The sequence below is a fragment of the Oncorhynchus mykiss genome, chromosome 24 (assembly GCF_013265735.2).
Source record: "Oncorhynchus mykiss isolate Arlee chromosome 24, USDA_OmykA_1.1, whole genome shotgun sequence".
Taxonomy (NCBI): Eukaryota; Metazoa; Chordata; class Actinopteri; order Salmoniformes; family Salmonidae; genus Oncorhynchus; species Oncorhynchus mykiss.
In genome coordinates, this window is record NC_048588.1 from 18,049,170 (window position 1) to 18,072,178 (window position 23,009).

Here is a 23,009-nt window from a genome sequence, read left to right on the forward strand (position 1 = left end):
TTCACCAAAGTTATTTGTACGCACAGTATCTTCACATATCCACCACAAGACAGCGTTGTAAGTCTATTTAAATATTAATGATTAAAGCTGTTTGAAACATTTGTTAACTTTTAACAACATTATAGCATTAGAACTATTGAATAATTTTTGTTTTTTGTTTTATCATTACAAAAAAGCTAACTTTCAAATATCTTAGCCATATTTTAGAGTAATCTTCTGTGCTAATTGAGCGGAATACACCATATTATTGCAATAAAGATGATATTTTCATTTTAACCAATCTTGTTAACTTTTGCTCCAATTGTGTATTTCATTTAACTAAGGAGACTACATGTGAATATTGATTCTGCAATCTAAAATGTGTCTTGACATTGATTTAAACTGGATTAGGACTTTTCATTCAGGTTGCATTAACAATATCAGGGTCTAGCGCTAATGATAATGAGTAGAGCTCTGTAAGGCCTCCATGTTAGTATGTACTCTGTGGCATGGTCTACACATTGGCACACTCCCTGGAACCTGATATGGGTGGCCAGGTCAGCAGACAGATTCACAGCCCAGGCTCCTCTGCCTCTTTAACTGTGTGGACTGTTACTACAAATGGACGCGTTGGCTGTTCCAACAGACAGGGGGAAAGGCTGGTACCTTTCCCTAATGGCACCAAACACCAAAGGACCAACTTTTGCCTGGTTGGACCCATCAAGACTCTACTGTAATTCCCAGGTACTAGTGATATACCTTTAATTTCCTGGTCCATTTGTCCAAAGAAGGTGAGAGTGAGTGTTGAGTGGCTTTTAGCAGTTGTATTTCTCATTTCTGGGTCAACAAATTCTTGGGATGTATTCCCCAGGAGAGTACTTTTGCCTTTCAAGAGGGATTAAAAGATGATGTGGTAACTGAACAATACAGTGGGTATCCTAAGTATTCACCCTCCTTGGATTTCTTTACATTTCATTGTGTTACAAAGTGGGATTTAAGATGGATTTGTCCATTTTTTGTCAATGATCTAGCCAAAACATTCTGTCATATCAAAGTGGAAGAAATATTTGAACATTTTCTAAAGATTAATGAAAAATATAACACTAATACTGTATACCTTGATTAGATAAGTATTAACCCCCCTGAGTCAATACATGTTAGAAACCCCGTTGGTAGTGATTACAGATGCAAGTCTTCTTTGCACACCTGCATTGTGCAACTCATTATTATTTTTAAAATTCTAGCTCAGTCAAGGTGTTGCGGATCATGGCTAGACAGCAATTGTCAAATCCTGCCATAGATTTTCAATTAGATTTAAATCACAACTGTAACTTGGACACTCAGAAACACTGTCTTCTTGGTAAGCAACTCCATTGTTGATTTGGCCTTGTGTTGTAATTTATTGTCCTGCTGAAAGGTAAATTCCTCTCCCAGAGTCTGGTATAAAGCAGACTGAAGCAGGTTTTCCTCTAGGATTTTGCCTGTGCTTAGCTCCATCCTGTTTCTTTTTACCCTGAACAACTAGCCAGTCCTTGCTGATTTCAAGCATACCCATACCATGATGCAGCCCCTGCCATGCTTTAACATAAGGAGGCAGTTACTTAGTCATGTGTTGCGTTTGCCACAAACACAAGGCTTTGCATTTAGGCCAAAAAGTGTATTCCTTTTCGGTGTTTTTTGAAGTATTACTTTAGTGCCTTGTTGTATATGCACAGGATTGTTTAATATTTTTATTCTGTAGAATTGTATTCTTATTTTTAACTCTGTAATTTAGGTCATTATTGTGGAGTCACTACAATGTTGTTGTTGATCTATCCTCAGTTTTCTCACATCACAGCCATTGAACTCTATAACTGTTTTAAAATTACCAATGACCTCAGAGTGACATCCCTGAGCATTTTTCTTTCCTGTCCTGCAGCTTAGTTCAGAATGACGACTGTCTTTTTGATGTCTGGGTGGTTTAATACATAAATCAACAGCATAATTATTAACTTGACCACGCTTAAAGATATATTCAATGTATGATTTGTTATTGATAACCATCCACCAATCACTGCCCTTCTTTATGAGGCTTTAGAAAAGCTCCCTGGTCTTTGTAGTTTAATCTGTGTTTGAAATGCAATACTTCACTGAGGAACCTTACAGATAAAATGTATGGGGGGCATAGGAAGGGGTAGCCATTCATAAATCATGTCAACCCCTATTATTTCACATCCCGAGTAGCGCAGCGGTCTAAGGCACCGTGCTTGAGGCATCACTACAGACCCGGGTTTGATCCCAGGCTGTGTCATAGCCGACCATGACCGGGAAACCCATGAGGCGGCGCATAATTGGCCCAGCATCATCCGGGTTAGGGGAGGGTTTGGCCGGCTGAGATTTTCCTTGTCCCATCCCACTCTAGCTACTCCTTGTGGCGGGCCAGGAGCCTGCAAGCTGATTTCGGTCACCAGTTGGAAGGTGTTTCCTCTGAGACATTGGTCCGGCTGGCGTCTGGGTTAAGCAAGCATTGTGTCAAGAGGCAGTGTGGCTTGCTACTGTAGGGTCATGTTTCAGAGGACACATGGCCCTCGACCTTCGCCTCTCCGGAGTCCATAGTGGTGTTGCAGCGATGGGACAAGATGGTAACAACCAATTGGATATCATAAAATTGAGGAGCAAAAGGGGTAAACATTTTTTTTATGTTTTGTTATATATATGTATATATTATTTCACACAGAGTGAGTCCCTGTAACTTATTATGTGATTTGTCAAGCCAAATGTTACTCCTGAACTAATTTAGATTTGCCTAAACAAAGGGGTGAATACTTATGCAACAACTATACACTCATCAGCCAGTTTATTAGGGACACCCATAGAGTATCAAATCAAATCACATTTTATTTGTCACATACACATGGTTAGCAGATGTTAATGCGAGTGTAGCGAAATGCTTGTGCTTCTAGTTCTGACAATGCAGTAATAACCAACGAGTAATCTAACCTAACAATTCCACAACTACTACCTTATACACACAAGTGTAAAGGGATAAAGAATATGTACATAAAGATATATGAATGAGTGATGGTACAGAACGGCATAGGCAAAATGCAGTAGATGGTATCGAGTACAGTATTTTCATACGAGATGAGTAATGTAGGGTATGTAAACAAAGTGGCATAGTTTAAAGTGGCTAGTGATACATGTATTACATAAAGATGCAGTAGATGATATAGAGTACAATATATGCATATACATATGAGATGAGTAATGTAGGGTATGTAAACATTATATTATGTGGCATTGTTTAAAGTGGCTAGTGATACATTTTTTTCCATCAATTTCCATCAATTTCCATTATTAAAGTGGCTGGAGTTGAGTCAGTATGTTGGCAGCAGCCACTCAATGTTAGTGGTGTCTGTTTAACAGTCTGATGGCCTTGAGATAGAAGCTGTTTTTCAGTCTCTAGGTCCCTGCTTTGATGCACCTGTACTGACCTCGCCTTCTGGATGATAGCGGGGTAAACAGGCATTGGCTCGGGTGGTTGTTGTCCTTGATGATCTTTATGGCCTTCCTGTGACATCGGGTGGTGTAGGTGTCCTGGAGGGCAGGTAGTTTGCCCTCGGTGATGCGTTGTGCAGACCTCACTACCCTCTGGAGAGCCTTACGGTTGTGGGCGGAGCAGTTGCCGTACCAGGCGGTGATACAGCCCGACAGAACGCTCTCGATTGTGCATCTGTAGAAGTTTGTGAGTGCTTTTGGTGACAAGCCACGCAGTCGTGGGTGAACAGGGAGTACAGGAGAGGGCTCAGAAAGCACCCTTGTGGGGCCCCAGCGTTGAGGATCAGCGGGGTGGAGATGTTGTTACCTACCCTCACCACCTGGGGGCGGCCCGTCAGGAAGTCCAGTACCCCCCAGTTGTACAGGGCGGGGTCGAGACCCAGGGCCTCGAGCTTGATGACGAGTTTGGAGGGTATACTATGGTGTTAAATGCTGAGCTGTAGTCGATGAACAGCATTCTCACATAGTTATTCCTCTGGTCCAGATGGGTTAGGGCAGTGTGCAGTGTGGTTGCGATTGCGATTGCGTCGTCTGTGGACCTATTGGGGCGGTAAGCAAGTTGGAGTGGGTCTAGGGTGTCAGGTAGGGTGGAGGTGATATGTTCCTTGACCAGTCTCTCAAAGCACTTCATGATGACTGAAGTGAGTGCTACGGGGCGATAGTCGTTTAGCTCAGTTACCTTAGCTTTCTTGGGAACAGGATTAATGGTGGCCCTCTTGAAGCATGTAGAAACAGCAGACTGGGATAAGTATTGATTGAATATGTCCGTAAACACACCAGCCAGCTGGTCTGCGCATGCTCTGAGGACGCGCCTGGTGATGCCGTCTGGGCCTGCAGCCTTGTGAGGGTTAACACGTTTAAATGTTTTACTCACGTCGGCTGCAGTGAAGGAGAGTCCGCAGGTTTTGGTAGCGGCTGTGTCAGTGGCACTGTATTGTCCTCAAAGCGAGCAAAAAAGTTATTTAGTCTGTCTGGGAGCAAGACGTCCTGGTCCGCGACGGGGCTGATTTTCTTTTTGTAATCCGTGATTGACTGTAGACCCTGCCATATACAGTGCCTTGCGAAAGTATTCGGCCCCCTTGAACTTTGCAACCTTTTGCCACATTTCAGGCTTCAAACATAAAGATATAAAACTGTATTTTTTTGTGAAGAATCAACAACAAGTGGGACACAATCATGAAGTGGAACGACATTTATTGGATATTTCAAACTTTTTTAACAAATCAAAAACTGACAAATTGGGCGTGCAAAATTATTCAGCCCCCTTAAGTTAATACTTTGTAGCGCCACCTTTTGCTGCGATTACAGCTGTAAGTCGCTTGGGGTATGTCTCTATCAGTTTTGCACATCGAGAGACTGACATTTTTTCCCATTCCTCCTTGCAAAACAGCTCGAGCTCAGTGAGGTTGGATGGAGAGCATTTGTGAACAGCAGTTTTCAGTTCTTTCCACAGATTCTCGATTGGATTCAGGTCTGGACTTTGACTTGGCCATTCTAACACCTGGATATGTTTATTTTTGAACCATTCCATTGTAGATTTTGCTTTATGTTTTGGATCATTGTCTTGTTGGAAGACAAATCTCCGTCCCAGTCTCAGGTCTTTTGCAGACTCCATCAGGTTTTCTTCCAGAATGGTCCTGTATTTGGCTCCATCCATCTTCCCATCAATTTTAACCATCTTCCCTGTCCCTGCTGAAGAAAAGCAGGCCCAAACCATGATGCTGCCACCACCATGTTTGACAGTGGGGATGGTGAGTTCAGCTGTGTTGCTTTTACGCCAAACATAACGTTTTGCATTGTTGCCAAAAAGTTAAATTTTGGTTTCATCTGACCAGAGCACCTTCTTCCACATGTTTGGTGTGTCTCCCAGGTGGCTTGTGGCAAACTTTAAACAACACTTTTTATGGATATCTTTAAGAAATGGCTTTCTTCTTGCCACTCTTCCATAAAGGCCAGATTTGTGCAATATACGACTGATTGTTGTCCTATGGACAGAGTCTCCCACCTCAGCTGTAGATCTCTACAGTTCATCCAGAGTGATCATGGGCCTCTTGGCTGCATCTCTGATCAGTCTTCTCCTTGAATGAGCTGAACATTTAGAGGGACGGCCAGGTCTTGGTAGATTTTCAGTGGTCTGATACTCCTTCCATTTCAATATTATCGCTTGCACAGGTGCAGGTGCATTTATACGGAGACTTGATTACACACAGGTGGATTGTATTCATCATCATTAGTCATTTAGGTCAACATTGGATCATTCAGAGATCCTCACTGAACTTCTGGAGAGAGTTTGCTGCACTGAAAGTAAAGGGGCTGAATAATTTTGCACGCCCAATTTTTCAGTTTTTGATTTATTAAAAAAGTTTGAAATATCCAATAAATGTCGTTCCACTTCATGATCGTGTCGCACTTGTTGTTGATTCTTCACAAAAAAATACAGTTTTATATCTTTATGTTTGAAGCCTGAAATGTGGCAAAAGGTTGCAAAGTTCAAGGGGGCCGAAAACTTTCGCAATGCACTGTACCTTTTGTGTCTGAGCCGTTGAATTGCGACTCTACTTGGTCTCTATACTGACGCTTAGCTTGTTTGATTGCCTTGCGGAGAAAAAAGGTACATTGTTTGTATTTGGTCATGTTTCCGGTCAGCTTGCCCTGGTTAAAAGCAGTGGTTCGCGCTTTCAGTTTTTCGCGAATGCTGCCATCAATCCACGGTTTCTGGTTTGGGAATATTTTAATCGTTGCTGTGGGTATAACATTGTCAATGCACTTTCTAATGAACTCCCTCACCGAATCAGCGTATTTGTCAATGTTGTTGTTGGACGCAATGCGGAACATATCCCAATCCACGTGATCGAAGCAGTCTTGAAGCGTGTAATCAGATTGGTTGGACCAGCGTTGAACAGACCTGAGCGTGGGAGCTTCTTGTTTTAGTCTCTGTCTGTAGGCTGGAAGCAACCAAATGGAGTCGTGGTCAGCTTTTCCAAAGGGAGGGCGGGGGAGGGCCTTATATGCGTTGCGGAAGTTAGAATAACAATGATCCAGGGTTTTACCAGCCCTGGTTGCGCAATCGATATGCTGATAGAATTTAGGGAGTCTTGTTTTCAGATTAGCCTTGTTAAAATCCCCAGCTACAATGAATGCAGCCTTAGGATATGTGGTTTCCAGTTTACATACAGTCAAATAAAGTTTTTTCAGGGCCATCGATGTGTCTGCTTGGGGGGTAATATATACGGCTGTGATTATAATCGAAGAGAATTCCCTTGGTAGATAATGCGGTCGACATTTGATTGTGAGGAATTCTAAGTCAGGTGAACAGAAGGACTTGAGTTCCTGTATGCTTTTTATGATCACACCACGTCTCGTTAATCATAAGGCATACCCCCCCGCCCCTCTTCTTACCAGATAGATGCTTATTTCTGTCGGCGCAATGCGTGAAGAAACCAGCTGGCCGCACCGACTCCGATAGAGTCTCTCGAGTGAGCTATGTTTCTGTGAAGCAAAGAACGTTACAGTCTCTGATGTCTCTCTGGAAGGCAACCCTTGCTCGGATTTCGTCTACCTTGTTCTCAAGAGACTGGACATTGGCGAGTAGTATGCTAGGGAGTGGTGCACGATGTGCCCGTCTCCAGAGCCTGACCAGAAGGCCGCTTCGTTTGCCCCTTTTACGACGCCGTTGTTTTGGGTCGCCGGCTGGGATCCGATCCGTTGTCCTGGGTGAAAGGCAGAACACAGAATCTGCTTCGGGAAAGTCATATTCCTGGTCGTAATGATGGTGAGTTGACGTTGCTCTTATATTCAGTAGTTCCTCCCGACTGTATGTAATGAAACCTAAGATTACCTGGGGTACAAATGTAAGATATAACAGAAAAATCATATTGTATCATACAGTACCCCCCCCCCCCCCCCCCCCCTCTTCAGGGCGTGGATGCTACAAGGTGTCGGAAACGTTTTTTGCTCAATTGGTATCAAGGGATCTAACGTGTACCAGGGAAACATTCCCCACACCATTACACCACCGCCACCAGCTTGTACCAGCCAGGATGGGTCCATGGATTCATGCTGCTTATGCTAAATGCTGACTGTCATCAGCATGGTGCAACAGGAACCGTGATTTGTCAGACCAGGTAATGTTTTTCCACTCCTCAAATTGTCCAGTGTTGGTGATCGTGTACCCACTGGAGCCACTTCTTCTTGTTTTAGGAAAACACACAATCTCAACCAATCTGGTCATGTGTTGTTGCTGAAGTGTGGCTCTATGCTACTTACTTGATACTCATTTTATTTCATATCCAGCAAGCTCCACTGAAAGGGCAGGAAACCTAACCCCCTTGGCAATGACACTTAATTTAGGGGTAGTACACATAGGTCCTGCTTGGAGAATTGCGTCACCAAGGACACACTTTAAGAGTACGATATCACACCATGCAATTCAAAATAAAAGCCTTGCTAAATCAATCACAGTATGTGTGAAATGGATCTGTATGCATTGATCTATGTGGAATGCTGCTGTCACTTCAATCACTTCAATTTCTTCTGAGAGAAAATTGATTGGTGAAATGAACTCACAATCTCATCAATACAATAACAGTGCATCTGTGCTGTTTCTAAGATGTCATTTTTATCTTGGTGGTTTTCAGGATCGGCTGTGGCCACCACCCTTGGAAAGGGCTTTCTGGCTATCTGCAAAGCAGGACACCTGCGCATACAAACCCAGAGCCAAGAGTACAGTGACTACTCAGACAGAGAGAAGATGGTGGAGGTTCGCCTGGATGTGTTATTAAGGCCAGGTGAGTCACCATCACAGTCTGACAGGATAGCTTTCCTTGGTGAATAAGTCACAATTTTGAGTCTATGGCCAATGAACGGACACTACTCGTCTAAGGTTTCAAGAGTCCTGCCTTGTTTGTAGAATCTTGAGGTGAAGGCTAAAGAGACATACTCATTAACATGAATGTAGCAATGGACAACATACAGTGTGATAGACAAGCTCAATGAACCCACAAGCAAAGAGGCAGTATGGCCTGTTTTGGCTCTGACTTTGTATTTGTTTCAATGAATGCAACCATGGCCTCATTCCCTCCAGACATAACCACTCTTATTTCCTGTGACATAATGCCCTCTAGTGTTGGTGCAGGAACCAAGGGCCCTACTCTGTATAGCAAATATTTAAGGAAACATTTGCCCTTCAAGGTGATTATCTGAATGTGTTTTGTACTGTATCTCAGTAGGACTGCCAGTGTGCATACTGTGAGTTAGGAGTTTGAATAGAAATGCGGTGTAGATCCCAAATGGCACACTATTCCCTTATTTTGACCAGTGCCCATAGAGCTAGTAATGCACTATGTAGGGAATAGGGTGCCATTTGGGACACAACCACAACCACTAGTTGGTCTGTCTCTGTGCTTCAGGGCTCCAGGTGCTGATAGTGGACCAGTGGATAGAGACCGGAGGAACCATGAAGGCTGCTATAAAACTGGTGGAGCCGCAGGGAGCGACTGTTGTAGGTCAGTGTGTAATCACAGTGCCAGACAATGTGTCTCATTGTAGGTAGGCTAGACTTGATGTAACTTGTTGTACCACTGAGAAGTGCAAAAAATACATACTTTAATCACAACGGTATACTTCAAAGTTTTCTTCTACCTTAATTATTATCAAGTAAAAGTAATGCATATTTGCAGGTGTTGCTGCTGTGGCCATTGAGAAGAGCGAGGGAGTGACCAGTCCCATGATCGCCACGGTAAGCACGGGGAGATGGCTCAGGTCTCCAACCTGACTCTGCCACACTTCTTGTGTGCCCCCAACATTTTTGGGGGGGCAGCTGCCTCTCGGGCTTCCTTGCCAGCAGTATTCCCTCGTATCGCCGGTTCCCTTTTCCTGCTGCCTCCGCTCTCCTGGCTGTTCCCATGGGAGGCGATCCCTTCCAGCCTGGATCTCCTCCCATGTGTATGATCCCTTACCGTCTAGAATGTCCTCCCATGTCCAGTCCTCTTTTCCACGCTGCTTGGTCCTTTGGTGGTGGGTAGTTCTGTAACGGCCGTTGGTGGAAGAAGGTGAGGACCAAGGTGCAGCGTGGTACATGTTCATCTTTTATTAGTTGAACTGAACACTGAACACAACCGAAACAGTTCTGTCTGGTGCAGAAACAAAAACAGAAAGCAACTACCCACAAACACCCAGTGGGAAAAAGCTACCTAACTATGGTTCTCAATCAGAGACAACGATAGACAGCTGCCTCTGATTGAGATCCACACCCGGCGAAACACACATAAATAGAAACACATAGAAAAAGAACATAGAATTCCCACCCCAACTCACGCCCTGACCAAACCAAAATAGAGACATAAAAAGGATCTCTAAGGTCAGGGAGTGATAGTTTGTTAGGATTTTTAAAAAAAATGTAATGTAAGCATAGCCCATTACATTACCTCAGTCTTCCGAAAACCTAACCCTGGGATTAAAAAAATTACCCAAAATGTAATGCCAAATATGTACAGAATGGCCTTCCAGGAAGTGTTGACTGTTTCTAAATAGTCCAGTCTCAGTCCTGACTTAAATCTGTTTAAAGAAAAACAAGGCAATGTTTGAATATTGCTGTCCATCAATGATTCCCAACCAAATGTACTGAGCTTGAGCAATTTTGACAAAAACAATGGATATACAGTATGTTACCCTGATAGTTGTGTAAGGTTGGTAGAATCTTATTAAAAATGATTTACATCTGTAATAGCTGCCAAAGGTGCTTCAATCAAGTACACTCAGCAACAACAAAAAAACATCCCTTTTCAGGAGCATGTCTTTCGTAAAAATCCAAATAACTTCACAGATCTTCATTGTAAACGGTTGAAACACTGTTTCCCATGTTCAATGAACCATAAACAATTAATGAACATGCACCTGTGGAACGCTCGCTAAGACTGAGGGCTTGTAGGCCTGTTGTAAGGCAGGTCCTCACCAGACATCAGCGGCAACAACGTCACCTATAGGCACGAACCCACCATCGCTGGACCAGACAGGACTGGCAAAAAGTGCTCTTCACTGATGGTCGGATTCACATTTATCGTCGAAGGAATGAGCGTTACACCGAGGCCTGTACTCTGGAGCGGGATCGATTTGGAGGTGGAGGGTCCGTCATGGTCTGGGGCAGTGTGTCACAGCATCATCGGACTGAGCTTGTTGTCAGCATGACAATGCCATCAGCCATACTGCTCATTCTGCGTGTCATTTCCTGCAAGACAGGAATGTCAGTGTTCTGCTATGGCCAGCAAAGAGCCCAGATCTCAATCCCATTGAGCACGTCTGGGATCTGTTGGATCGGAGGGTGAGGGCTAGGGCCCTTCCCCCAAGAAATGTCCAGGAACTTGCAGGTGCCTTGGTAGAAGAGTATGGTAACATCTCACAGCAAGAACTGGCAAATCTGGTGCAGTCCATTAGGAGGAAATGCACTGCAGTACTTAATGCAGCTGGTGGCCACACCAGATACTGACTGTTACTTTGAGTTTGACCCCCCCTTTTTTCAGGGACACATTATTCAATTTCTGTTAGCCACATGTCTGTGGAACTTGTTCAGTTTATGTCTCAGTTGTTGAATCTTACGTTCAAACAAATATTTACACATGTTACGTTTGCTGAAAATAAATGCAGTTGACAGTGAGAGGACGTTTCCTTTTTTTGCTGAGTTTATTAACATACAGTATGCAATCAATGCAGATTTGACACCAATGCTCCTCATAGGACACATCACTGCACTCTAAACTCCTGTAAACTGGTCATCTCTGTATTCCCGTCGCAAGACCACTGGTTGATGCTTATTTATAAAACCCTCTTAGGCCTCGCTCCCCCCTATCTGTGACATCTACTGCAGCCCTCTTCCTCCACATACAACACCCATTCTGTCAGTCACATTCTGTTACAGGTGTAATGAGTATGATGGGAGACAGAGTGCTGGTTTCAAGCGCAGGGCACAGCAGGTGCTTGTTTAATAAAGGACGACAGGAGAAGGCAGGTACCATGATCCAGGGAAGGTCAAACACAGGGAATCCAAAAGGGCAACAGTACAGGCAGGGGGAAAGGCTAATAACATAGTCCGGGAGATTAGGCAAGAGGTTGATGACAGGAAATCTGATAGGCAAAAGTATAGGCAGAGAATAGGCAAAAACGTTGTTAGTGAGGACAGCCAAAAACTACGTCACACGGGAGGACTAATATGTCCATAAACAGCACTCCGACTAGACTGTGGACAAAATCAAACAATATCTCACAATGATGGGGTGCAATGAACTAAACTAAATAGTGTGTGTAAATGACATACAGGTGTGTGAACAGGTGATCAGAATTCAGGTGATTGGGATCTGGATAGTGAGCTGCGTTCAGGGGATCTATGTGTTTGAGAGTGTGAGCTGAAAAGTGAGCTGTGTTCATAGGATCTATGTGTTTGAGAGTGTGAGATGGAAGCAGACATTATAAAAGAACACACATCCCTGGGTCGCTCCTCTTTTCAGTTCACTGCAGCTAGTGACTGGAACGAGCTGCAAACACTCAAACTGGACAGTTTTATCTCAATCTCTTTATTTCAAGACTCAATCATGGACACTCTTACTGACAGTTGTAGCTGCTTTACGTGATGAATTGTTGTCTCTACCTTCTTGCCCCTTGTGCTGTTGTCTGTGCCCAATAATGTTTGTATCATGTTTTGTGCTGCTACCATGTTGTGCTGCTGCCATGTTGTGTTGTCATGTGTTGCTGCCTAGCTATGTTGTTGTCTTAGGTCTCTCTATATGTGGTGTTGTGTGTTTTGTCCTATATATACTGTATACCTATTTTTTCATATATTTTTTTAATCCCAGCCCCTGTAATAAGAATGTGTTCTTTTTATTTAACCTTTATTTAACTAGGCAAGTCAGTTAAGAACAAATTCTTATTTTCAATGACAGCCTAGGAACAGTGGGTTAACTGCCTGTTCAGGGGCAGAACGGTTACTAGTCCACCGCTCTAACCACTAGGCTACCCTGCCGTTCTTAACTAACTAGCCTAGTTAAATAAAGGTTAAATACAACAACAATACTAATGTTGTATTTCTTAGTCATTTAGAAACAACAACAAAAATAACTTTGAAAATGTGGAGTAGGTCGTGTAGATTGACAGGAAACAATATTTAATTGAATAAATGTTTTTGTATTTGTATTTTAAGGAAGCAAAATGTGAAGATTGTGCAAAGGGTGTGTAGACTTTCACTAGCGACCTTATGTATTATTGTTTCATATTAAGAGTCCCTGGCTAATATGACAAACAGTTATAAAACTTGAATAACAGACTAGTGACTCATCCTATATAGGACTTTTAATAATAACTTTGAATTAGTCTAATTAAAGGTAAACAGCAGTTTGATTTGATACAGAGCAGTGATTTTAAAGCTTATATCTTATAGAGCTAAGTGTAGCAGTTTTTCATACACAGTATATCTTTATAGAGTCAAAACTTACATCTGCAATTAAACATATTAGAAAAAAAACGTAAATAATCTTTATTGTCTATAAAGGACAACTAGACATATGTATGCACATTTCACTCTGATTATGATATTCAACTAGAGGGATAATATAAGATCAGTCATTCAAATATCGCATATAATTGAAAATGAATAAATCTCAGTTATATTATTGTCTATAACGTAGATGAGGTACATCTGACTAAAACACATCTCTCATATTGTATGAACGCCTCTGTGCTGCTAAAAATAGGACTATCCAAACAATGAAATCATACTCCTTAGCTAGCATAATATAACCTCCCAGGGTGGAGTCATGAGTTTCCATCTATGCTATAGTTACAAATTGTGCAAAACACATATAGCATGCAAACAACACTAGACAAAACACTGTAAAAACTCGAATAGGCCTAATGGTGGTGTCTTACAAATATCCATATTAGGTATTTGAAGACATCCATGATTGTCCATACTCCATAGCCATTTAAGCAGTGACGCGATAATCTGTCAACACTCAAAAACTGGAATTGTACAGTATGGAGTGCAATGACATAGAGGAAATTCTATTCCGAAACAATAGATAGGCAAAAATAAGCCAAACACCACAGGAATCTACATCCAACCAAGGAGCTGTTCTTTCTGGGCCAGCAGAAATGAAAATCAAATGCACGTGGAAGCAAAAGTCTCTGTCCCGTCTGCTAGCTCTCACTGCAAATTCCATGTGTCTGGGAGTGGTCCGTGGTCCTCAGTTTCTCTTCTGAGTAAATTATGCTTTTTGCTTTGGTACCTTTTAACTGTAGTATTCACGTGCTTGTCTTCATTGACAACAGTTTGACTGTTTCTTCTTTGATGTTGCATACACGTTGTTTGAATTACTGTTAATTTCTGAAACAAACAAATAAACTTGCATGAAAAAAGGCTCTTATGTGTTTCTTATGTTACTCATACAAGGGCCTGTCTGTAACCTAGTTAGGGTTAACATGGTGAGAGAAGTGATGTTATTAATGTTACATACAGTGGCTTGCGAAAGTATTCACCCCCTTGGCATTTTTCCTATTTTGTTGCTTTACAACCTGGAATTACAATTTTTTTTTTGGGGGGGGGGGGGGGGGGGGGGGTTGTATCATTTGATTTACACAACATTCTTACCACTTTGAAGATACTAAATATTTTTTATTGTGATACAAACAAGAAATAAGACAAAAAAAACAGAAAACTTGAGGTGCATAACTATTCACCTCACCAAAGTCAATACTTTGTAGTGCCACCTTTTGCAGCAATTACAGCTGCAAGTCTCTTGGGTATGTCTCTACAAGCTTGGCACCTCTACCCACTGGGATTTTTGCCCATTCTTCAAGGCAAAACTGCTCCTGCTCCTTCAAGTTGGATGGGTTTCGCTGGTGTACAGCAATCTTTAAGTCATACCACAGATTCTCAATTGGATTGAGGTCTGGGCTTTGACGAGGCCATTCCAAGACATTTAAATGTTTTCCCTTAAACCACTTGAGTGTTGCTTTAGCAGTATGTTTAGGCTCATTGTCCTGCTGAAAGGTGAACCTCCGTCCCAGTCTCAAATCTCTGGATGACTGAAACAGGTTTCCCTCAAGAATTTCCCTGTATTTAGCGCCCTCCATCATTCCTTTAATTCTGAACAGTTTCCCAGTCCCTGCCGAAGAAAAACATCCCCCACAGCATGATGCTGCCACCACCATGCTTCACTGTGGGAATGATGTTCACGGGTGATGAGAGGTGTTGGGTTTGAGCCAGACATAGCGTTTTCCTTGACGGCCAAAAAGCTCAATTTTAGTCTCATCTGACCAGAGTACCTTTCCCCATATGATTGGGGAGTCTCCCACATGCCTTTTGGCGAACATCAAACGTGTTTGCTTATTTTTTTTCTTTAAGCAATGGCTTTTTTTCTGGCCACTCTTTAGTAAAGCCCAGCTCTGTGGAGTGTACGGCTTAAAGTGATCCTATGGACAGATGCTCCAATCTCCGCTGTGGAGCTTTGCAGCTCCTTCAGGGTTATCTTTGGTCTCTTTGTTGCCTCTCTGATTAATGCCCTCCTTGCCGTGAGTTTTGGTCCGTGAGTTTTGGTGGGCGGCTCTCTCTTGGCAGGTTTGTTGTGGTGTCATATTCTTTCCATTTTTAAATAATGGATTTAATGGTGCTCCGTGGGATGTTCAAAGTTTCTGATATTTTTTTATTACCCAACCCTGATCTGTACTTCTCTACAACTTTGTCCCTGACCTGTTTGGAGAGCTCCATGGTCTTCATAGTGCCGCTTTCTTGGTGGTACCCCTTGCTTAGTGGTGTTGCAGACTCTTTGGCCTTTCAGAACAGGTGTATATATACTGAGATCATGTGACACTTAGATTGCACACGGGTGGACTTTATTTAACTAATTATGTGACTTCTGAAGGTAATTGGTTGCACCAGATCTTATTTAGAGGCTTCATAGCAAAGGGTGTGAATACATATGCTAGCACCACTTTTCCGTTTCTTATTTTAAGTATTTTTATTTCACTTCAACAATTTTGACTGTTTTGTGTATGTCCATTACATGAAATCCAAATAAAAATGTATTTAAATTACAGGTTGTAATGCAACAAAATAGGATAAACACCAAGGGGATGAATACTTTTGCAAGGCACTGTAACGCTTGTTTCTATATTTTAACAGTGTATAGCTGTATACTCACTGATAACGTCCCCAATGTGCCTTGATCCACTCTTCTCTAGCTCTGCCAGAACGTTGGCCTCAAATGCCAATGATGCAATACGGAAGAAAAATTCCCTCACATTTTCCCCTACAACAAAAATAGGTGAAAAACATGAAGTCACATTTGTTCCTTAGATGTTTAAACAATTAGTTTATGATAATTGATAATACCGCTTTACAAACAAGTAGGCTGCATCCTATCATATTGCTACCAATCTCAACATTGATTTGATGTATTAGCCCACCCACCAGTCAATGATGACAAGGCCCAATATTCTGCTTTGATTTCCTCCGCCAGTTCGATGGCATCCTGTTCAATCTGAGAGTACTGAGCAGGAGACTGAGGAAATAGCATAGAGAAGAGGAAAATACAAACCCAATAGAAAAAAACATCATGTATAATAATAATATACAGTATTCCATGCATTTTATACAGAATCGTTTTCAATATCTTAGTATCCAGTATATAGTCTGAACTTTGACTTCTGGAAAAATGCATTCCTGTGGTACGGTGTTTAATAAGACATGGATACTTGATGCCGTTGGCCTTTATCCAAAAAAATCCACATTTGACCTTCCCCTAAAGCAACAACATACCACTGGAACAGAGGTGAATACTGGAACAGTGGTTAAGAAGTGGCTAAGTTGTATCCTCATCGTGAAGTATGATCTTGAAATGGAGAGACTAAAACGGATCAATTGGGCCTCTGAAGAATGTATATCAAAAGAGTAAACACATACACTTAGGTCTTTCTTTGTGCCCACCAGGAAAAGCTGGACATTGGTAGGATCATTCTCCTTCAAGGCATCTTCAAGCCACTGCCTGTGGATAAACACAGTGACATTCAAATATGTTAAATAGAGTTCACAGAGCACACGTGCAGCTGAAATGCACATCCATAGTCATGTCAGGTGATTCTAATGTATTTTACCTTGCATGGCCCAAAGATGCCACATCATTTACATCGAACACAATAACGATAGCTGGAAAACAAAATGACCTTCATTAGTAAACTCAATCCTCCTCACATCTGTCCCTAAGAACATGGCAACACGTTATAGGTCATAATGAATGATGTGGAAACATAAAAACTGTTCAAAAGAGAAACACCCCTTACTCTGAGCTCCCCTGTAGTATGTGGAAGCAATACACTTGAACCTCTCCTGCCCCGCAGTGTCCCACCTGTAGAGGAGAGAGATATTGGTGAGGGAAGGGACACAGGTTAGCTCTGGGGATTAATACTGTAGAACACACCAGTAGAAAGAGACTCACAACTGTAAGCTGAAAGGCACCCCCAACACTTCAAACCGCTCCATCTCAAAGTCGACGCCAATGGTCGCCTTGTAGTTCTTGTCAAATGCATCCTTGCAAAACCTAATGATAAAAGCGTGAAATATTAGGAAAATTGGCTGACAATCTGTACTTTACAAACAACCTAGAAAAAATACAACCTACGGTATTCAAGTTTGCTGTACGCTGTGCATTCCATCTGGTTATTAATTCACCAAAACTGCCCAGTTGACTCATACTGCAATCAAGTACTACGCATCAGCAGTATCCAAGCTTTGCTTACCTATTAATCAGACATGTTTTTCCCACAGCCAGGTCACCAACCACTATGACCTTAGCAATTTTAAACCTACTGGAGGAGAAGGAGACTTTTACAGAGAGACAATCAAAGATTCCAATGAGACACAACATACCACCCTCATCCCCATAATGCCATAAGGTATATATCTAACCTGTATAGCTTGAACATGAAAAGGTTTTGTGGCCTACCCACCCTACTGTGCCAGTGCGTTGCTCCTGGCAGGCAGTCTTCACTTTGGAGTTGAACTCATCTTTAGTGTGCACAGCAGCCTTCTTACTGTAAAACTAGATTAGAACATAATGAACACAGCTTTATGAGATTGGTGGCTTGGTAACACTTTACTTGACACCCAGTGTCATAGCACATTATGACATGGCCATAACCATGTCATAATGTGTCATAACAGCTGACATAACCTGTCATAACACTGTCATGACCCATATATTTACACCTGTTGTGACATATGTTGCATTATTTTATGGCTGGTTATGACACCTACATAAGAGTGTCAAAACTCACATTTATTCAAATTAGTTTTGCCATGCCAAGACATTTCCTTTCGTTTGAAAGTTTGTTTCTTAAATCCTTAGTTTCGTTGATGTTGTAATGAATTCTTCAGTCATGTTTTTTTCATAATATTTTTAATAACTTGTAGAAAATGCACTTTATGACACTGTCAAGAAGCATTATGACCATCATAATCATATAAGCCAGATAGGCCTATCACGTACTGTACATGCCCTTATGTCAGTTATTAGTCTAAAAGTGGGTGTCGGGTCTTGCTCCTGAAATCACCTCCTGCATTCATCCCACTCATCAGCAACAGAACATTGGGGTAGGTGAATGTCTGACATCAACGTGTGCGCAATTACAATGACAATTTAATATGGTCAATTGCAAAAAAACGTATATAACATAAACATACTGTTGACACATAGGCTATGGTGTAATATAATGTTTGCCTTGTGTGGTAGGTTTTGTGGGTTTTGACACTCTTATGTAGGTGTCATAACCAGCCCTAAAATAACACAATATGTCACAACAGGTCTAAATATTGTCATGATAGTGTTATGACCATATTGTTACAGGTTATGACAAGTTATGTCAGCTCTTATGACATGTTATTACATGGTTATGACCATGTCATAACGTATTATGTCGCTGAGTGTCAAGTAAACTGTTACCGGTGGCTTTGCAAGCTCAGACAAGGTTAACACATTCAAATGATTGTTTTACTGCTAGCATGTAAGATGCTTACCTGAGGAAGCTGGGCAATGATGCGGTCCCTTCGAACAGGAGGCAGCACACTCATGGATGGCACCCGGACAGACATTAGGCCAAGATAACAGTGATCAGAGAGACCTACAGGGTAAAAAACAAATAAGGGGAGAGAGAGATTTAGGTTTTATTAACATGAAAATTATTAGCAAGAGTAGCCTATGCCACGTGGTATGACAAGCCACTACATGTAACTCCTACATTCTGGAGATGATCCACTAATCTCTGTTTTAATCCTATTGTTCTGTGCACAAAGACAAATATTTACTGGAAGCTATTTACAACAATATAGCTAGTTCATATTGAACCGAGAATAGATTGCAAAAAATAGTCTTGCTGCTTTTTTATAATTGTAATCATGCTCTCCAAGAACCAAAACACGGGGACACATTGAAACATGACCCCCCAAGATGGTTAAACCAAACCGAAGTTGTCTACAAAGGCTAAATAAAAAAGCTGCTAACTGCAACAGAGTCCAAGCGGGGATGTCACTGGACTTACATACCTTGTAACGGGACGGGACGAAGTTCTTTCGTCACGGAGCAGAAACCGTTTTTCAGTCAATAAAAACAATGCTTTGACTTTTAGTCTGGTTTCTAGATTTGAGGATTTCACATAAATTAACCCCAATCTTTCCAAAACACTCAACGTATTTGCTTACACCAAATAGACTCGATCTACGGAAGTGAGTGGGGAAAAACGTAGTCTGCAAATGATTTCGTTTTTTAGGCGGACCACTGACTCTGACTCACCTCCAGGTTCGAGTTGGAATTTGGGAAGTATGTTCAGCGCGGGTCGAGTCCCCCTGGCGGCAGATATCTTTGGACACAGTGTAGCACAAACAGGCAATTTTATTTGCAATATTGTTTATTATACAGAATCATGTAGGCTACAAACCAACATTAAAGTCATTGGCACCCTACTCCGATGATAGAACGCTGGGTTTTCTGACCTTTGATAATTACTGTAGACCTACGTTGCTTTGCCACTTTTTCTATATGCTATGCTCATCGACACTTCCTGTCTCGTGGATACAGGGAGGTGACTGTTGTCTTACCAGTAGTAGCCAATGGAAAATTACAATTAGGCAGGATTTTAACTCAAAATCTTGCAAAACACAGTACATTTAGTTTTGAAGCTTCATTTCTGGAGGTGGTCTATTCGTCTTGCATTTGCACCAGCATTCATAAACTATTTAGTTCAGACTTTCTTAAAGTGGGTCGCGACGAGTGAGAGTAAATGTATAATTATTTCATAAATTATTAGAATTGATTTAGCCAAGTGCATCTGCGCTCTCTGTTCGGTGCGCTCTCTGCTTAATCTTAAACAGGAGGTCTTTGCTCAGTTTGGCAGCTGCGCGAGTGTGCTTCGCGGTTTACCGGATCTTTTTTTCTGCTGTATTCTTGAAGATCACTCCGCGACACACACGATGCAGCGCTGTGGGTCAACAGCAGATGATGCGCTGTCTGCCATCGACTTGTCATTCCCACTCGCCATCACTCGCCGCTGTCATCAAATGGACTCATGCTAGCTACAAGTTCTGACTTACTGAGCTCAATTGTCATGAAACGCATATACAGCGATTAATTTCTTTCTCTTTCATACAAACGTATAACGAAGAGCGCCTACATTGTGTTTTGTGTGTGGAAGGGCTTAGTAATGAGTCTCTTCACGAACAAATTAATAAAATGACACGTCTTGACCATACATTCACAGCATGATGGTAAACTGGGAGTTATTTCAAAACGGCATAACGTAAATTCACGTAAGCCTTGGTCCGTACAATTGCCCTTATTTTAGCGCCCCAAAAACGTAATACTTCCAGATCAACTGTAATGTCAATACCATTGTAAAGCACAATTTCTCCCCTTTCCAACAGAATCAATTACATGACCTAAACGCTGCCCGTTTCTGCATAATTCAAACAGGCAATGAGCCCGTTGGGTCTTTTTTTAAATGGCGGGTGGGGAAGCGAAACTAATGTGTGATAGTGAGAAAGAGAGATGATGTGTGGGAAAATTGCTTTTTTTCCACTGAGCTGTCCAACTTATCACCTTATCGCCTCTGAAATGTAAATATAACACTATAAAGAGTTTATATAATGTGTCATTACATACCTATTTGAATGTTTGTGTCAAATTTGAAACGGGTTTTTAGGGCGGTGCTAAAGTGATCTTCGAAAGTAAACAGCGGCTTTGAGAATGATGATCGCATGCAATGATGACGAAAAAAATTACTAGCTATCCCCCCCTTACCCCCTTCACTGTCCATTTCTTGTTTTTAAAGGGTGATATAAGTGCTACACCTGGTGGAGAGAGGCTGTAAGACAGAATTAGTTGCCTAATGCGTGCTGTATGTTACGACATGAGACATCAAGATGTAACGAAGGGTCAGTTTTTTCAACTTTTCTCCAATACTATAGAGCCATTACCATTTCGATCAACGCTTGAATGGAAACCTAGTTCACACCCCCGATTTTGACGTCAACACAGTCGCTACAGTCCCATTAGTTTTCTTTGTAGCCTCATTTGAATGTTGCGGTTGCGCACATTTGTACTGAATGGGGTGAGTTTACATTAATGCTTCAGGAAACAGTGCTTCGACAGTGGAAAAGTAAGTTAGCTAGTAAGCTATTGCTGTCATTTTATAACAGGTGGTGAATGATAAGCAGAAATAAGGGAGTACTAACTAACTCTCATAGTAGTAGATGTGAGTTTCTCTTTCAAACAATCCGCTGGCCTTGTACACAGCTAATAGCCAACATTCACCAAAGCAAGCTAGCTACTGATAGTGTAACCCTAGTAACGGTACAGATGAAGATGAAAGATGATAAGGCCAGTACATCTTACTGTATAAATTATTGTTGAAAAGTACTCTAGGTTGGAACTGTTGCTGTTAAAATACAATAATAATTGTTATTCTTAACTGGAATTAACTGATTGAAGCAAAATGCTTTTGAGGCAAACACAGTTCTGGGTTGCTCATCTACAGCAGGAAGCGGTCTCCTGACTGACTGAGAAAGCAGTATATGTATATGTTCTGGGCCAGTTTGTCACCACATATAGTTGAAGTCGGAAGTTTACATACACTTAGGTTGGAGTCATTAAAACTTGTTTTAGTTAAAGCTTGATCGCAAATGGGTCTTCCAAATGGACAATGACCCCAAGCATACATCCAAAGTCGTGGAAAAGTGGCTTAAGGACAACAGAGTCTAGGTATTTGTATGGACCATCTCAAAGTCCTGACCTCAATCCCACAGAAGATGTGTAGGCGGAACTGAAAAAGCATGTGTGAGCAAGGAGGCCTACAAACCTGACTCAGTTACACCAGCTCTGTCAGGAGGAATGGGCCAAACTTCACCGAACTTATTGTGGGAAGCTTGTGGAAGGCGACCCAAAACCTTTGACCCAAATTAAACAATTTAAAGGAAATGCTACCAAATACTAATTGAGTGTATGTAAACTTCTGGGAATGTGATGAAATAAATAAAAGCTGAAATAAATCATTCTCTATCCTATTATTCTGACATTTCACATTCTTAAAATAAAGTGGTGATCCTAACTGACCAAAGACAGGGAATTGTTACTAGGATTAAATGTCAGGAATTGTGAAAAACTGAGTTTAAATGTATTTGGCTAAGATGTAAACATCCGACTTCAACTGTACATATGCGAGTCATGGTTCTCAACTCTAACATACTTTTAAAAAAACAAGTACACAAACAGTTTCAAGGCTGAGCATAACCTCAGTGTTGTACTGTTACTTAGGGTTGCACTATCAAAAACTGAGCCTGTGTGTGTGTTCTGTTTTTCATCTGTGTGATGTGATCAATCCGTTTATTCCAGTACAGATTGAAAATGATTTATTGTATTTTAACAGCAACAGTTCCAACCTAGACCGATATGTAAGAGTGTTTTTAATGGAGGAAAATAAACATTTATAGATATTTATATGGATATTTAATTTCATTGTTGTTCGTTTTTGACTATATTGCATTTGTTTTAGGCATACGGGCAATGAAATGTACCAATATTTATGTATAGTTGCATATTTTCTTAAACTTGGGTCCCAGGAAAACACTGAATTTCTCACTTGGGTCCCAGGCTGAAGTTTAAGAACCCCTGCTTTAGTTCATACAAAACAGCTCTAGAGGGCAGCATAGATCCATGAAGTATTTTATCTTTATGAATGGGACTATAATTCAAAACAGTTAGGCAAAGTATTCCTTCCTTAACAAATTGTCTTTATTTGTTTAACAGATCATAAAGTTGCATTCAACAAACAAATGGCTTTTACAAAGCTTTAATAAGGTACATAAAATAAACAATTAAAATCAGATATGTAATCTTCGAGTCACTCAATTACTTTATAATTTATTTTTTCTTAAGCTACATTAGACTTTTTACAGTAAGTAACCG

The 23,009-nt window shown here is 41.4% G+C and overlaps 2 protein-coding genes across 9 annotated transcripts; one reads left to right on the plus strand and one right to left on the minus strand.

The window, feature by feature from the left end:
* Nucleotides 1–445: 445 nt before the first annotated feature.
* LOC110503360 (purine phosphoribosyltransferase family protein) lies at nt 446–9,493 on the plus strand. 2 transcript variants are annotated; one of them, XM_036962120.1, is made up of 4 exons: nt 446–723; nt 8,154–8,303; nt 8,925–9,020; nt 9,195–9,493. In XM_036962120.1, exons 2-4 carry the CDS (start codon nt 8,267–8,269, stop codon nt 9,287–9,289), a joined length of 228 nt encoding a protein of 75 aa, XP_036818015.1. In that variant the 5' UTR covers nt 446–723; nt 8,154–8,266; the 3' UTR covers nt 9,290–9,493. The 2 variants fall into 2 exon arrangements, with proteins under 2 accessions (XP_036818015.1, XP_021437396.2); XM_021581721.2 differs by lacking the exon at nt 446–723 and having other exon boundaries at nt 7,441–8,303.
* A 3,334-nt stretch (nt 9,494–12,827) lies between these two features.
* LOC110503908 (RAB34, member RAS oncogene family a) lies at nt 12,828–20,391 on the minus strand. 7 transcript variants are annotated; one of them, XM_036961744.1, is made up of 12 exons: nt 19,649–20,391; nt 19,344–19,410; nt 18,572–18,675; nt 17,506–17,597; nt 17,296–17,364; nt 16,995–17,096; nt 16,840–16,904; nt 16,654–16,705; nt 16,319–16,544; nt 15,971–16,061; nt 15,702–15,809; nt 12,828–13,885 (listed from the first exon to the last, which is right to left on the minus strand). In XM_036961744.1, the coding sequence occupies exons 1-12, from the start codon at nt 19,715–19,717 to the stop codon at nt 13,818–13,820; spliced, it is 1,113 nt and encodes a 370-aa protein (XP_036817639.1). In that variant the 5' UTR covers nt 19,718–20,391; the 3' UTR covers nt 12,828–13,817. The 7 variants fall into 7 exon arrangements, with proteins under 7 accessions (XP_036817639.1, XP_036817640.1, XP_036817644.1 ...); XM_036961745.1 differs by having other exon boundaries at nt 17,296–17,361; nt 19,649–20,101; XM_036961749.1 differs by having other exon boundaries at nt 19,544–20,092.
* Between the last annotated feature and the right edge of the window lie 2,618 nt (nt 20,392–23,009).

Bases quoted from the DNA above. Each gene is read 5' to 3' on its own strand.
- LOC110503360 (XM_021581721.2), top strand. From the start codon at position 8,126: ATGTCATTTTTATCTTGGTGGTTTTCAGGATCGGCTGTGGCCACCACC. The intron at 8,304-8,924 runs GTGAGTCACCAT...TCTGTGCTTCAG, and splicing joins GGATGTGTTATTAAGGCCAG to GGCTCCAGGTGCTGATAGTG. The intron at 9,021-9,194 runs GTCAGTGTGTAA...GCATATTTGCAG, and splicing joins GCAGGGAGCGACTGTTGTAG to GTGTTGCTGCTGTGGCCATT.
- LOC110503908 (XM_036961744.1), bottom strand. From the start codon at position 19,717: ATGTACTGTGTTTTGCAAGATTTTGAGTTAAAATCCTGCCTAATTGTA. The intron at 16,706-16,839 runs GTAAGGGGTGTT...TTTGTTTTCCAG, and splicing joins ATACTACAGGGGAGCTCAGA to CTATCGTTATTGTGTTCGAT. The intron at 16,545-16,653 runs GTAAAATACATT...GTTTATCCACAG, and splicing joins GCATCTTTGGGCCATGCAAG to GCAGTGGCTTGAAGATGCCT.